General features: G+C 41.4%; 1 protein-coding gene and 1 non-coding gene across 2 annotated transcripts; both read right to left on the minus strand.

Moving 5' to 3' along the window:
• Nucleotides 1-1,055: 1,055 nt before the first annotated feature.
• Nucleotides 1,056-2,330, minus strand: LOC122095770 (tripartite motif-containing protein 43-like). Its single transcript, XM_042666128.1, has one exon. The coding sequence runs from the start codon at nucleotides 2,328-2,330 to the stop codon at nucleotides 1,056-1,058; it is 1,275 nt and encodes a 424-aa protein (XP_042522062.1).
• Nucleotides 2,331-10,101: 7,771 nt separating this feature from the next.
• On the minus strand, nucleotides 10,102-10,263 carry LOC122095785. The gene has a single exon (XR_006145201.1). It is a non-coding gene; the product is annotated as a U1 spliceosomal RNA (small nuclear RNA).
• Between the last annotated feature and the right edge of the window lie 6,838 nt (nucleotides 10,264-17,101).

The raw sequence follows: 17,101 nt of genomic DNA on the forward strand, positions 1-17,101 counted from the left end.
TAGGCTTGAAGGAGGAAATTAAATATTCCTGGCACTGAGGGGGGTTTTGCCTTTGTTAAACTGAGCACAGTGACACACGATTGGATGTGAAGAGATGCTTTGTAGGTAAGCAAGCTAAATTTAGTATGATTCATTTCTAGTACTGTGTTCGATTTAATCTTGCAAAAATCAATAAGCCAGTTATCTTTTTCATTCCCTCCTGAATATCTGCCTCATGCCATTAATCTGAGTTTTGTGGGCACAGTAGCTTAAATGGATGCTATCTTTAAAGCAATAAGATGGCTCTTCCTTTAACTAATCTCTTTGCTTGGGAAACATCAGAACTTCTTCTTTCTTGAGACATCATGAAGACATAGGTAATGCCTAGTGTCTTATGGCCCAGATTTTCTCTATGGTCTGCAGAAAGATGTCATGCCAACTCTGCTTTTGTTCTTCAGGGAAGTAATATCATTTGTGGAAATGCAGAGGGAATATGGAAACTCCTAGCTACTGGTGTTAGAGATGAAGATGAAACAATTAAGAAATAAGCTACTTATAAGCCAAGTTTCATTGTGCCATCCACTGTTTATTATAGTGTTTATCATATGTCAGAATCAAAATTAAACATGCATGCACTAACATTTTTACATCTTGCATTTTATTTTAACTCTATATTTCATAACAAAAATGTAATTACATTACAAAGACAAATAAGAACAGCATAAGTTATTTGCTTCAGTTGAGAAGGGTTCTCTGGTATAGAGAGTTCCCAACACATAGGAAGTCTCTTTACTAGCTGGTCACAGGTGGCTCATGTCTGTAATCCTAGCTACTCAGAATGCTGAGATCTGAGACTCACAGTTCAAAGCCAGCCCTGTCAGGAAAGTCCGAGAGGCCCTGATCTCCAATAAACCACTAGAAAACCAGAAATGACTCTGTGCCTCAAGCGGTAGAGCACTCACTTTGAGCGGAAGAGCTCAGGGATAGTGCCCAGGCCCAGAATTCAATCTCCACAACCAAGAAAAAAAAAGAAAGAAAAAAAAAGGAAATAAAAGCTCTTTACTTATGATTATGGGTTACCAGGAGAAAAAACAAGGCTTGACAGGATACTGGAAGGAGTTAGTTGGGTATCTCCAGATAAAGGAATTCTTAGTAGCATTCACAAAACTCACATTTCCATTTTCGAGATCAAGAAACACACCAATGCGGCCCACTGGTCTCTCTATAAAGTGAGGAAGCAATGGAGCGGTGGTAAAGATACTATAATGAATGTTCCCCTTGCCAGAGAAAAGAAGAACAATGTCCTCAGATTCATTCAGAAAAAGGTTGCTCCCTATTGCTGAATTTCTGAAGACGCCCACAGCCCAGGTGGAGAAGCCTTGGACACTGAGCTCCCAGTAATGTTTCCCAGAGCTGAACTCTTGGATTCCTGAAAGAGCAACATAGTTGGATTCTTCATGATTCTGAATCAAATGACAATAGGTGATCTCCACTCGATAATGGTTGAGGTTATCCATCAATCTAGGAATGGGAGGAGGGCTGAGCTCTGGCTTCTTCAGCTGGGGCATGAAGAGCAAGGCACTCTCGCATCTTTCCAGGGTGTCTTCTAAATGCCGCAGGAGTTCCAGGTCTAGCTTTTGGTAGGTTTTCATCAGCTCCTGATATATGTTTCTGAGGTTACTGCTTTTCTGAAGCATTTGGGTTTCCATTGTCCTGAGTTGCAGAAAGATGACTCTTCCTTTCTCTTTGAGTATCTCCGAAAGTCGTATTTCCTCCTCCTGGAGACCCAGATGCAGTGCTGAATAAAAATCTTTGGTCATCTCCCTGTGTAGATTCATGTACCAAACCCACTGGTTGATGATGTTCCTCTTCTCGTATATATTGCTCTGGTTTTCTTGTATCTTCTCCCATATAGTGTCCATTTCCTTTAAAATAATCTTCCGTTTGTCTGCAGCAATACAGTCGACAGGTTGGTGTCTGTGAGCCTCATGTTCCCGAGACGGGGAGCAGTGAGGACACAGCAGGCTCTTGTCCACTTCACAAAACATCTGCTTGGTCTCCTTGTGTGTGCAGCATGTATGCTCCTCGGAGCTCAGGAATTGTCGAAGGCTGATTTGTCGGCTGATGGACACCAGACTCTGTAGGGCAATGTTGGTTTTGAGCTCTTCTTGCTGAGAGGGTTGCCTGCACACAGGGCACCTGGCTGGAGTCTCAGCTTCTTCCCAGAGGAGGCGCAGACACGGTCGACACAAACTGTGCCCACAGTGGATGGTGACTGGGTCGATAAAGGTTTCCATGCAGATGGGGCATCTCAACTCTTCCTGGAAGGCTTGGGCAATGTCCCACTCCATCTTTCCAAACAAAGAGGATGGAGAGAGCTGATTCTCCTGCTCTGGTCCTCACCACTGGCAAGCTCTCTCCAAGTGCTGTCCATGGCAAGGCGGTGGGATGTGCGGAATAGCTTGATTCCCTAGTTCCATTTTTTTACACTTGGGGTGGGAGGGCTTAGAGAAGGGTGTGTAGAGAAGGGTGTGCAATTCATTTCCATATCAATTGGAATTGAGATTAAAAACAAGGCCCCACCCTTTTACTGTTGCTTTCAGTGAATTTCTGGTACAAGTTGTGTTTGTCCTTGTTATAACTATGCTCCGAACAACCATTGGAGTATCAAAGTTTATCTGATTTGGAAAAGGGAAGTGGAATCATAGATCAACCAAGGGGGAAGCAATGCAACAGTGATACTCACTAGACACTGTGTTAGAAATGAGCTTTACAACATGGGAGGGGGCAGTCTCGAGAACCGAAAGCAGGAGAAAGGGAGGGGATAACACCTTAGGAAAAGAAATATACTTGGTACCTTTTGTTTGTTACTATAACCTTTCTGTGCATCACCTCTATAATAAAATAAAATAATGGTAAGAAAAGAAAAAGAAAAAGAAAGGAAGAAAAAGAAAGAAATAAAGGACAGGAGAAAGAAAGAAAAAAGAAAAAGAAAGAAAAGAAAGAAAGAGAATAAAGGATTGTCTCAGCAAGACAGAAAATATTTCTAGGTGTACCATCAACCAAAAATCGTCAAGCAAACACATAGAACAGGCAGGCTGCTCCCCTATTTATCCTGACTGCCTCAGGCCCTGCCCCTCTGCTCAGATTGGCCAAGCTCAGGTTCACAATTTGCTCAATATTGGCTAGTTTAAATAGGGTAAAATATATTTACATAAGGTGACTTTGAAATGTGGTGAAGGGTACACAAGAAATCTCAAAATATACCCACACCCTCTGCTATTTCCGGAAGAGTCTAGGGTGTGTCTTACTCCCATCATGTAAAGAAACCTATTTAAGACCAAAGCAGTTCCTCTTTTACTCAACAGGAGCCAAACCACCAGACCAAAGCAGGAAATTTTTAGCAAGGTTCTCTGACAATTCTCTTCTCTCTCTCTCTTTTTTTTTTTTTTTTACTATTTTTTTCTTTTAACTATTTTAATACTAGTCTCCATGTGATTTAATTCACAACACCCAATTAAAAATATTTTCCAATCCCAAGAATGAGAGATTTTAGAACTGATATCTGCACTCTTGCATAGCAAGAAAGCCACTTCTGAACTTTTAATTTGTGGTCCTATACAACGTAGTATTTTTCGAGGTGAAATTACAAGCTTTTTAGAACACATGCTCTTCCCCCCTTTTCCTGCTAGAATAATATCAGGAGCGGTCCAATTTTCCCATGCCATCTTGCTAAATGAATTCAAATGTCCTTGGCCTTAATGTCACCAGGAACTCCTCCTTGAATCCTGAAGACATCTATGTAAACCTGGAGTTCCAGTTGAAGAGTTCCTACTTTTTGAAATACTAGGGTGAAAGGATTGAAGACGCCTTTTTCTCCCAGGTCAAGCAAAACACCAGGTGAGTGCTCTCGTGCTTGACTGTGAGTCATTCCAACCTGGTCTTATCAGAAAAGTTCCCTGCCGGACGCAGAGCGTTCTATTCTGAGCCTGACCAAGAGCACACGCCCTTGGCCCCTCTGGGCCCCCAAGAGACCATATTATGCTTCGTATTTTCTGTTTGCTTGTTAAGACCAAGATAAACCTGAACCCTACTCCACCAACTTGCATAATATTCTATCCTGCTGGACGGTTTGTCTGCCCCTCCTATGTTGAAGACCAAGTTGGGCCTGTCGGTATTTTCTTTTTCCTAACACAGGTTCAGCTCTATTTGTTCAGAAAAGCCTGAAGAAAATGTGCCCCACAATACTACTGGATATCAGCTGTAGCAATTCTGAGAGGTGGAACTTTCACATCTCCTCAAATGCCTGGCTTTCACTCTACCCAGATATATTTCCCAGGGACTCGACTTCTACCCTGCCTAGCAAGGCATGGGGTGAAGTTAACATTATGGGACAGGAACTTAACCAACTGATGTAGCTTTAATTGATCATGGGAGACAACAGTGAGACTGTGCTTCAGGACTTGTTACCCTAAGACATCTTGCCTTGGAAGCAGAGTTTCAGGCACACTGTACTGACAGGATCTGTGGTCCATCATGGAGACAAGGGGGACAATATGAGTTCTTGTCCTACCTGTATTTAAAGGGTAATTAGAATATTTTATGCATTGCAACCAGGCATTTGTTTGACCAGACCCATTTTCAACAGTTATTTTTAGGAAACTGAGTTATGAGGGAGTCAGAATAAAGAAAGAACAGACAAGTAACTCAACACACTAGATGAACTTTTTTTTTTTTTTTTTTTTTTTTTTTTGTCGGTCGTGGGGCTTGAACTCTGGGCCTGGGCGCTGTCCCTCAGCTCTTCAGCTCAAGGCGAGCGCTCTACCACTTGAGCTACAGCGCCACTTCCGGTTTTCTGGTGGTTTATTGGAGATAGGAGTCTCACGGTCTCTCCTGCCCGGGCTGGCTTTGAACCATGATCCTCAGATCTCAGCCTCCTGAGTAGCTAGGATTACAGGCTTGAGCCACCAGAGCCCGGCCACTAGATGAACTTTAATGGAAAGTTGAACAGTAATGCCATGGTCACACACACACACACACACACACACACACACACACACACACGTATAAATATATTAAGAAACTTACATCGTGATTTTCTCCTAAGACTATCCTCTTTTAGGCTCCCTATATTTGAGTGTCTAGAATCCTGTATCATTTGTCATATCCCATTCTGCTTTTGTTTGTTTTTTGGGGGGGGGTACGGTTGTGGGGCCTGAACTCTGGACCTGGGCACTGTCCCTCAGCTCTTCAGCTCAAGGCTAGCACTCTACCATTTTAGCCACAGCTCCAATTCCAGCTTTTTTCTTTTTGCTTATGTGGTGCTGAGGAATCGAACACAGGGCCTCATACATGCAAAGCAAGTGCTCTACCACTGAGACACCTTCCCAGCCCCCCATTCTGTTTTAAGTCTATCTTTCATATATCACGGAGAATATGTGGCATTTCTCTCTCTGATCTTGGCTTTCTTCACTTAATATGATTTGTTCTAGTTCCACGCCATTCCTGATGGATGAGGCTGTGTAAAATTCCATTGCATAGAGCTACCACATTTTTTTTGCATCCATTCATCTATTTTGGGGCATCTGCGTTGTTTCAGTATCCTGGCTCTTTTGAATAGTGTGGCAATGAACATGGGTGTACAGGAGTATTTATCATATTGGGGTTCATGATGCTTAGGGTAGATGCCTAGGAATAGTGTGGCTGGGTCATACAGAAGGTCTGTGTTGAGATTTTGGGGAACCTACTGACTGCTTTCCACAGTGGTTGTATTAATTTACATTCCCATCAACAGTGAAGTAGGGTTCCTTCTCTATCTCCCTGCCAGCATTTGTTGTGGTCAGAGTTCAAAGTTTTCGCCAGTCTAACTGGGGTAAGATGATATCTCAGGGTTCTTTTGATTTGTATTTCCTTTTTGGCCAGGGATGATGAATATTTCGTTATGTGTTTTTTTTGTTTGTTTGTTTTTTGTTTTTATTTTTTTGGCCACACTCACCCCTTCTGAAACGTCTCTCCTTAACTCCATTGCCCATTTAGTGATTTGTTTATTAGGTTTGGGAGGGGTTATTTCTTGAGCAAAATGTATTTGTTGAGTAGTAGGCCTTTGATATATTGCTGGTAATGATGTTTTCCCAATTGGTTGACTGTCTTTCTAGATTATTAGCTATGTCCTTAGCTGGTCAGAAACCTTTTTTTCAATGTAGTCCCACTTGTTGAGTCACTCTCCTATCCATTGTGGCCCTGGGACTCTATTCAGGAAGTTCCTGCCTGTCTGTACCTATGAGTTTTCATGTCATTTTACAGTACTTTAGAGTTTTGGGTCTGACGTAATCCACTTTGAATTGATGTTAGTGTGTGGTGACAACTAGGGATAAACTTTTAGTTTTCTGCATATGACTGTCATGTTTTCCCAACACCAATAAGAGGCTATTTTTTTTAACTGTTTGCCTTTGGCTCCTTTGTTGAATATGACTATAAATATGTGGTTTTATGGCTGCATCTTCTAATCTGTTCCTTTGAGCTATTGAGATGATCATGCGATTCTTGAACATGGCTCTATTGATGTGATGAATTACATATATTGATTTAGCTATGTTAAATCTGAAAGGAATCCTTCAGATCCATCCCAGGGGAGGATGTGGAGGCTGGAGGCAAGCAGACACAGGAGAAAGATTATTATAAGGTTATTAGAGGGGGCATATTTCCAAGGAGAGGAAGCACAAGGCATCAGTTCCACTCCAGGTAGCTGGAGTGTCTGGGGGCAGGAAGTGAGGTAGGTGCATGCTCAGGTGAATCTGGAAAGAGAGAGGGAGTGGCCAGCTGTTTGGCCAGAACTCCAGGGCAGGGCGGTGCTTAGGTATGTGTGGTGCTGAGGAAAAAATATGGGGATAATACTAACAAAATCAGCCTTCATCTTTAAGATGAAGGCTACTTAGTCATAATGTAAGATGTTTTTTAGCAGTTTCTAGATTTTTTTTGGCTAATATTTTATTGAGGAGATCTGCATTAGTGCTCATCAGAGAAATTAGTCAATTGTTGTCTCTTTTTTTTTTTTTTTTTCAGAGCCTTACCTTATTTTGGGATGAGTATGATATTGCCTTCATAGAATTAGTTTGGGATTACTCCCTCTACATCTATTTCCCGGAAAAGCTTGGGGAGTATTGATATTAGTTCACCTTTAAAAGTCTCACAGAATGCAGTGGTTAGTCCATTGGGCCTCGGCTTTTCCTTGTTGGAAGACTTCTGATTACTTCATCAATCTCCTTGTATGTTATTTGTTTGTTTAGTTGTTTAGTTGGTTCAGTTTAGGCAGTTAGTATGTTTCTAGAAATTCTGCTTGGTTTTCCCTCTTTAGTGAGTGTAGATTTTGAGTGTAGTCCTTTATAATTATTTGGATTTCTTGGGTGTTTGTCATAATATTACCTGTGGTGTCTCTGATCTTGTTTATATAAATTTCCTCTCTTCTTTTTATCATTAATCTCACAATTAGTCTGTCAATTTTATGAATTTGTTTTCCAAAATATTCCCAGCTTTTTGTTTCATTGATTTTTTTCTTTTTGGGTCTGGTCATGGGGCCTGAACTCTGGGCCTGGGTGTTGTCCCTCAAATCTTCACCTCAAGGCTAGCACTCTACCACAAGCCACAGTGCCACTTCTGGCTTTTTTTCTGCTTATGTGGTGCTGAGGAATCAAACACAGGGCCTCAAGCATGCAAGGCAAGTGCTCTACCACTGTGCCACCTTCCCAGCCCTTGTTTCATTGATTTTTATGGATAGTTTTTTTTTTAGTTTCTGTTTTGTTGATTTCTGCCCTAATTTTTGCTATGTATCTCCAGTTAGTCACTTTAGATTTGAGTTTTTCTAGCAGTTACAATTGCATCAGGAGGTTATTTACTTTAATGTTTCCATTTTTTTCATATGTACAATTAGTGCTATGACCTTTCTTTACAACATTGCCTTTGTTCTATCCCAGAGGTTCCATTGTGATGTGTTTACATTTTCATTGAGTTGTAAGAATATTATAATTTCTTCCTGAATTTTTTCTGTGACCTGGGTGTTAGTCAGTACTGTGCTGTTCAATCTCCATGTTTTTGAGTAATTTCTAAAGTATGATTTGCTCTTAATAATTTGATTGATTCCACTGTGTTTGGATATAATAGTAGGATTTATGCCAATCTCCTTGTATTTGCTGAGGTTCTTTGCATGTGTGATCTATGTTTGAGAATGTTCCATAGGCTGCTGAGAAGAAGGTGTATTAGGTCATTGTTGGGTAGAAAACTAGATGTCTGCTAAGTCCATTTTTATTATTGTGTCATTTAGTTCAGAGGCTTCTTTGTTTATATTTGTTTGGTTGATGTATCCTCTGAGGAGAGTAAGGTGTTAAAATCTCCCAATATTATTGCATTTGAGTCTATTTTGTTCGGTAAGGCTGAGAGTATTTGTTTAACCTGTTTAAGCACTCCATTGCTTGGTGCATAGATATTGACCACTCTGATTTCCTCTTCATGCATCAATCACTTTATTAGTATGTAATGTCCTTACTTGTCTCTGTATTTATTTTAGTAAGTCTACTTATCAGATAGTAATATGGCTACTCCTGTTTTCTTGCAGGGTACATTTGAATGGAAGATCTCTTTCCAATGCTTTGCTCACAGTTGGTTTTTATCTTTGGCTGTGAGATTGGTCTCTTAGCAAAATCAAATGAATAGATCTTTAACTTTTGATCCAATCTGCTTTTCGTTTTCTTTCGTTGGGGAATTGAGTCTGTTAATGTTTAGGGTTATTATAGAAATGTGTCCATTTTCTTGCCATTTACTTATTTTCCTGTATTTTGTTTCTTTTCCCGTGCTTACTAAATTTGTCTTGTGGTGGTTTCTGTCTGATATGTTTCTTTCATTTTCTTTGGTTTTTTTTCAGATTGTATTCCTCCCTTTAGAATTGTTTGTAATGCCAGTTTGATGTTCATGACTTCCTTTAATCTTTGTTTGTCATGGAAAGTTTTAGTTTCTCTGTCAAATATAAATGATTGCTTCAATGGGTCACAGTTTGGTTTGGCAGTTGTTGATTTTCAGGATTTAGATAATATCATTCCAGGCTCTCCTTGCATTGAGGGACTGTGTAGAGAAGTTCGCAGTGATTCTCATTTTATTTCCATTGTAATATATGTCCTTCTTTGATTTTAGAGCAATTAAAGCCAATTCCTTGCTATTCAAGTCTAATATTTTTACTATGATGTGTCTAGAAATATTTCTCCTTGTATCCTGTCTGCTAAGGGTTCTATATGCTTCTGTTTGTGGGTGAGATTTTCTCTCTTAAGATGGGGAACTACTCTGTTATTATACCAAATAGGTTTTCCATGCCTCTATTAAATTATGCTCCCTCGTTGATTCTAATTATGCATAGATTTAATTTCTTGGCTGCTTTGGCCAAATCTTGGATTTCCCTTTGGAATGTTCTAAGTGTTTTTTTAATTGTGAAAATATCATACAGAGGGGTTACAATTACATGGGCAAGATAGTGAGGACATTTCTTATCAAGCATTGTTGCCTCCTCCTTTGTTTCCCCTTTTATCCCTACTCCTCTCCATCCCCCCATCCCACGGCAAAGTTGTAAAAAGTTCGTTTTTCGACATAACGTCTGCCTTTGACTTTCTGTTCCAGTTCTTCTGATTTATTCTTGACTCCTGATATGCTATTTTCCATTTCACTTATTCTGTTAACTATGACTTCTACTGGTGTTTGCATTGTGGAAAATGAGCCCTTTATGCTATTAATATCAGTTCTCCAAGTATTAATTTCATCTGTTAATGAAGGGTTTACTGTGTTTTTTATTTTCTTTGTCGGTCGTGGGGCTTGAACTCTGGGCCTGAGTGCTTTCTCTCAGCTGTTCAGCTCATGGCGAGTGCTCTACTACTTGAGCTACAGCACCACTTCCAGTTTTCTGGTGGTTTATTGGAGATAAAATTTCAAGGACTTCCTGCCCGGCCTGGCTTTGAACCATGATCCTCAGATCTCAGCTTCTTGAGTAGCTAGGATTACAGGCAAGATCTGTTGATGCCTGGCTTAAGAAATCTTGGAATTCCTTTGTCATGTGTTCTTTCTTTTTCTTTTTTTAAATTTTTTACCAGGAGAGAGCACGAATGTCATTCCCCACTACTGCAAATTATGCAAGTGAGTTTCCCACTTTGGGGAAATCACAAGGCTCAGCACATCTGTAGTGCAATGGATAATCCTCGCCCTGGGAAAACCACCTTCGTGATCATGGTATCTCCCCTACCAGGTAAATATTCATGTCTTCCTTCTCCTATTGATACTTTCACATTTCCCCCTTTATTTCTTTGGCCAATTCCATCATCATTTCTTTAATGGTTCTTTTGTCCTCCATCTCTTCTTCACTTTCACTGGGGTCCTTCCCTGGGTTGTTGTTAGATTTGGGATTTGGTTTGTTGTCCTGATAGTCCATGAATCATGTCTTCTTTCATTGTGATTTACACATTTGGGTCCCGGGATTGTGGGGGTCGTGACCTGAGCTTGGCCTGCTCACACCAGAATGATGTGACAGCCCTCACTTGCCCCGGGCTAGTTGACACTGGGTAGGCCAGCCCATGCCAACAAGCACATGTGCATGCGCTGTCTCCAGCTGGCTGAGAGGAGCATGGTCCCGTCTGCAGTGGGGGATGGCAAGGTTAGAATCGGGACTTCAGGAGGGTTGGGCTACCCACATGGGCACAAGATTTGTTTGTGCCTTGGCCCTGGGTTGGGTCTGTCCCCACAAGTGGTCTATGCTTGGCCTCCTATGGCTGGTGGGCACATGTGCATGCTTGATGTATCTGAGGATGGGATCTACCAGAAATTGTTCCATTGGAAATGTCTGCTGCACAATTATGGAAACAGTAGATTCAAGACTCTGAGAGACAGGCATGAGGTTTGTGGAGAGGCAGGCACCCTAGAGGGGAACTCTCTGCTAGCAGCTACAGCGTGATTCCTGGCTTCTGGTAGGGGCCTGTGAATGCATGAGTTTGGGCTCCTGATGGGGGATTGCTCTACCAGCGCCAGCAGGTGCTCACGATAGGGGGTTGCTTCTCCTGTAGCTGGCACTCATGTTCACTTAGCAACTGCAGCTGATGAAATGCTTCTCCTGCAGCTGCCATTCAGAAGCCTTTCATGGTTCCTGAAGGGAGAGGCTCTGTGGGTGCGGGGACGTTTGTTTTCAGACCAGCATTGTTATCCCCTGATAGCCAGGACTGTTGAGGACACCGAGTCCTGGCGCCCAGCACGTGTGAGTCCCTAGGACCTCCTGCTGGAATCCAACATGTGGGATGTGGGCAGTGAGGAAGGGCTGGGACTTCTTTGACATCTTCAAGTGTAATGTTCCTTCATGAGTTGGAGGGAGAGGGGTCCGTGTCACGATCTGTGGGTAACCACCAGCTCTGATCTCCTGTGGGACGGGAGGGCTTCACCCCAGCAGAGAACTGGTTGTGAGGATGACCAGCAGTGCTGTGGCAGACCTCTGTGTCTTTGCGAGGAACTCTCAGGTTGGCTCCCATATCCTGGACAGACATGGAGCTGCTCCTGCAGCTCTTCTGTGTTAGTTGTGGGCTGAGCCATGGTGACAGGGGAGCTCTCTGGGTATGGGTGTTGTGGGGCCTCACCTCTGGTCTCTTCTGGGTATGGCGTTGTGGGAGTATTCTGTGTTTGGATTCTGCAGTCTGCTGTTAGTTATGGAGCCAGGGTAGCCACATGTTGTTTTCCTAAACTTCTGTATTTACCCTTGTTTTATAATGAAGTAGGGATATTAGGTCAAAGTAACATTGTTTTGTCCTCACCGTCATCATGGAGTCTGGATGGGTCTTGGAGGCTTTTTACCCAGCTCTAAAAAGCCTAGAGGGAAAACAGGCCATTCTGGGAATATTGGTGTCATGCTGCTGGGTCCCTAGAGAGCTCTGCTACATAGAATGCTCGACCCTGATTGCTCCCCTAGATGGTTTGTTTTTGTTGGGCTTGGGTCTTTACCCCAAACATGTGATTATTTTGTCTTTACAAGCTTTGTGCAAGCTACATTATAGTCCGCAGGTCTTTTAGACATGAGTCCTTCTGCAGTCACCTGCTTTCTAATAAAGATTCTCAATTTGAGCTCTCAAAGTCTGGCTTGTCTGTTTCTCATGAACCAATTCCCATATAAAAATTTTAATGACTATTTCCAGTTGAACATTCCACATCAGTCTTAACCATAGCAGGTCAGATACTCTCTTTCTCGGGCTTTGTCTTGAAGAGAATGCTGTTTTACATTCCTCTGTCTCTCTGTCATCACAGAGAGCAAGTAGCTTTTTAACCAGGTGTCAAATCCCCATTTCAGGCTTTTAAAAGCAATTTCTTACCTCCAGATCTAGAAGACACAGACCACTGTCTTCCCTCAGAAGCTCTGGTGACCCAAGTGTAGCAAATCCATCCTTTTCTGTGGTATGAAGTGTCTTATCAGTGAATAGCACTAGATCAGCTGGAATTTCATCTTCTTTTAACTCTTGATCAGGATGCAATCTTTAGGCTTACATTAGTATTTGGAAACTCAAGATGTGGAGTCAGCAGTCCTTGTTGCCTTGAGGGATGAAAAGGCTGAGGAAATACTGAACACATGTTTTTAGAGGAATTGAGAGAGACCAAAAGACCAGTACAGATAAGGAAGAACATCAATCTGAATCCTGGGTTTTCCTTCCCTGAGATGATCCTTTAAGGCCTAAAATCCCTTGGCACACATATGTTCTGATAATATCACACATACCTGTGTCTCCCAATGGCTCTGGCCTATGTTCCGTAGTGGAGCTTCTATCTGAGAGATAAAGGCAAGAGCTAGCCATATGGCATGCGTTGGCATCTTCAGGCAAATATTACCCTGTTTCTCTGCACTCAATCTCTTGTGAAAATCTGTTCCACTTACCACAAACCCACTGGAGATTTCTTGCACGATCCAAGGTTGATTTACCAATATTTTAACAGACTCCTCTCATTAATAAGCTGAAACATGAACTATCATAATTTCATCAGGAGAATAAGCACTGTTTAAATTAATCTCTCAGCCCACATTTCCCAAAGATATATATCACATTGAATGCATATATATAGTCCATATACATTGTTCCCTTTTTTCTTTTAATATCTTTAAAGTCTGGTTCAGGGCAAACAATTCACAAGTCTGTGTAAAGTAGTTATTATGCAATCTCTCCAATTTAACTCTTAATTTAACAGAGGGAGGATAGACTAGGAAAGATAAGGTGAGTGGCAGCCAGGGATTTAGAAACAGGGTATTTAGAAAGATAGCACTATCTCCGTTGTTTTAAACCTTATACTCCTTAATCAGGTGTAGTTTTTACACCAGGGGAAACAAAATAACAAGAACTTCTTTCTACATATGACCTTGCCTGCTGTCCCCAATTGGTGTGCTCTAAAAGCTGAGAATGGACATCATAGAAAAAAGACGTATCCTGGAGAAGGAAACACTTGGAAAAATGGCTCCTCCTGGCAAAAAAAAAAATTGCTTATCATGAAATATGGCTACTGGGCCTAAGTAATGCCATCTTGTCCTCATTACTGTTAGGAAAATGAAGGAGAATGAAAAAGGATTAGAGTGGATTCTCAACAGGCTAAAACTGTTTATTGCCAGTGAGAAGCACAGATCTTCCAGTGATTGTGTTTATTTGGGGTTTGGTTATATGGGCCTTAACAAAGAAGCCGAAGACAAAAAAAAAAAAAAGGTTATGGTCTCTTGGGTGTTCAGGGCAGTGTCCTTGGCCAGGCCTGGAATAGATACTGCTTGGGTTGGAGACAAGGACAAATTGTAGGCTATGGTCTCTTGGGGGTCAAGACTTGGACAGACACAGAATGGAATGCTCTGCCTAGAGTAAGTGGGCTTTCAGCTAAGCCAAGGTTGGAGTGGCCTGCTTGCAGATGGGCACGTGAGTGCCCACTTGGTGTTTTGCTTGACCTGGGGAAATATGGCAGGAGTCAATCCTTCAGTTGCATCTTGACACCTTAGTAAGTAATAGGGAACTTTCACTTCGAAGAACTATAGATTGGGCATAGGCCATTCTGAAACCTTTGGGTATATCACGGATTGTTAGGCTCTGGGAAGTCTCTACTCCTGTTTATTACCCCTAGATAACTATTATAACCACCTTGAACATGCTCTAACTGCTCCCTTACTCCCTAACTGACCTGTTTTTCTTCTGTAAACACACTTTATTAATCCCCATACCATACAGCATTTGCCCTGATGTGGTTTTTGTCTTTATAAGTTTTATGCTAGCTACAAAACTGCAAGTTTTGGTGGGGGAGGGGATGAGTCTGCTTGCAGTTGCTGGCTTTCTAATAAAGACTCCTGATTTGACCCCTCAAACTGTGGCTTCTCTGTATCTCACCATATAAGACTTAGAAGCCACAGCCAAATCCCAGTGCCAAGGGGCTACTTAGGTTCCTTGAAGCCACTGGTGGACAGGAACTGCACACAGGAGATAACTTTTGAGATATCCCAGGGCCCCATGGACTTTCCACTGCTCAGAAAGCCAGACTCTGGATTCCTCCCACACCACTAAATCTTTTTGGAATCATTCAGCCGATCTCCAGAGGTGAGTATGATTCTGCTTCCGATTCTGAAGATCCATCTATCTGGACTAGGTGGAAGTGGATCGCTTGTAGTCACACCCTCCTCCCCCTACCTCCAACAGCCTCTCTAAGGCTGAAATGTCAGAAAAGAGTTTTGGATTTTTCAGGAACTGGTACCAGTCTGCTGTATAAACTCTTATCTTCTGTGACTTTGTTCTTTGTTTTGTGCCTGTTGGTGAATTTTCTTCACTCCTATTTTTCCTTGCCAGACCTTTGGTGAGTTAATTCCTTTCACTTGTCCTTTGGTGAGTTAACTTGTTTGGTTTGCCTGAATTTGGTTTTTGGGGACTATTCTTTGTCAGATGGTCTGGGCCTGACAAGAACATTCATTCGATCTCGCAAGACATGTGAGGTCCTTTTGTCTGTCTGTTCCATGCATCCACTGTTCTTGCATCTCAGTCTCTAGAGATATAGTTCGTCCCATAGTAAGACTTCTGTCCCCCAATGTCTGCTTAAAGACTTAATAAAAGACAGTTTAAGAAGAAAAAGTTAACCTCTCTGTGTAATATAATGTGGCTTTAATATAAGTTGATATAAAAAGTGCTCTAGTCTAAAAAATGTGGTGAAACACAGACTAAGGCCATTGTTTAAAATACCTGGTTAAAATTGTGGAGACTATAAAAATAGCTCCTAGCAAATTCAGAATCCTTTGTGAGTCAAAATGCCCACTTTGGGTGTAGGATGTGGGTCATTAGACCCACCTTAAGCTTCTATAATATTTATAAAATAATTTGGGAGAAGTGTCTGTCTCTCGCCTGAGGAATCCCAGTAGGGCACTTTCCCTCCCCTAGTAATTTTTGCAGGCCCTCAAGATTAAGGACCTTCTAGGAAGTATTACAAAGTCAGTTCATATGCGAGTGTGTCTCATTACCAAAATTGTTTTAAAAGTTTTCTATTCTTTGTAATCTGTTTAAGACTAGAGATTGTGTTGAATTCTGTTTGTGGTTGGTTATTGGAAAAAGTTCATCTTTGTTTTCTAGCTGACCATGTGGTTCTATATTGCTAGCAGCCTAATGACAGAACTTAGAACACAATCAGCTCAGAAATTTATTGCAATAAAGACTAAAAAATCCTATGCCACAGAGAGTGGAAATATCAAGAGGCCAACAAGAAACACAAGATCTACTAAGAACAAAATATTAAGAAAGACAACAATAAGAACTCAACTTTACATTAGCATGCTGTATTTAACACTTTTTCCCAAGGGACTAATAGGGAAATGACCAAAGGAGCCTTCTTAACTCAGTCTTTGTTGCCTTGCTCTCTGTTCTATTTCCATTTTTGGCAGGTTTCTAGGCCTAAGATTTCTGGTGCACTCAACCTTCTTTACTGGAGTTTTCTTGAACACCTTCCCTACTCTAGGTTTCTTGAAAAACCTTACACCTAATCTTCCTTATTGGAGGTTTACTATACAACAAAACCTGGAGATTACCTTGCAAACTAGATGCTCAATCTCCCAAAGCTAGACATGCCTCACAAACTAGATGCCAAATCTCCCAAAGCTGGAGTCATGTTGTAAATTAGATGCTTAATTTCCTAGATCCCCAAGGAATACTGTACCAATCAAGGGTGTTGGTGTTTCTTGCCTTGCTTCATGCACGATTTTGCTTTGTTGCCATGGCACTTGCTAGAGTTCCCTTTTCCTGAGAAGTCAGGCCTGGAACTCTTTAATGCTTTGCTTGCTGTTAAACTTAGGTATAAGTTAGACCTATTTATCATAATCCTCAAACTGTGCTGTCCATTCAGTCACACCTTCCACCACTGTCTTCTTGCCCAGGTGATCCCATTTTCACTCTCCAAGTTCTTCCCCTTTAGGGATTATTTGTCCACTTCCCACTGATCAGAAAACTTTCTAAGTGTTTACCATCAATTCTCAGGAAGGCCAAGTACTTTTCCTTTCTTGGGTATTCTTCTTAAACTTAGATCAGAGTTTGATGCCAATAAACCTCATTATAAATTGTATTACACTAACTAAAATGATTCCTTTGATTATTATATTTTGGCAAGACTGGGATTAAACCCTGAGCTTCATACTTACTAGGCAAGAATTCTATAATTAATCCATGACTACAGCACTTTTGTGCATTGATTATTTTCAGATAGGTCTTAATCTTTGACCAGGTCTCTATAACATCTATAAATCTCCCACTTTACATTTTTTGTCTTAGATGAGACAACTCCCACGCCCAGATTCTTCCATTGAGATACTGTCTCACAGTCTTTTATGTTTTCTGGTCTGGAATTATGAACTTTCTATCTAAGCCTCCTTCATAGCTGGAATATCAAGTGTGTGCTACCACATCGGGCTGTTGATTGAAAGAAGGACTCATGAAAATTTTGCCTCAGTTGTCCTTAAACCATTATCCTCTCGATCCCACAGTAGCTGGGATTTCAGGTCTAACCCACTCCACTAACATCTCATTCAAAAAAAGTCACTCTGAATGTCCTTACACAAGTGCATTCTTTCCTT

Source organism: Dipodomys spectabilis, unplaced genomic scaffold (genome assembly GCF_019054845.1).
Source record: "Dipodomys spectabilis isolate Male_0828 unplaced genomic scaffold, ASM1905484v1 ptg000361l, whole genome shotgun sequence".
Classification (NCBI taxonomy): domain Eukaryota; kingdom Metazoa; phylum Chordata; class Mammalia; order Rodentia; family Heteromyidae; genus Dipodomys; species Dipodomys spectabilis.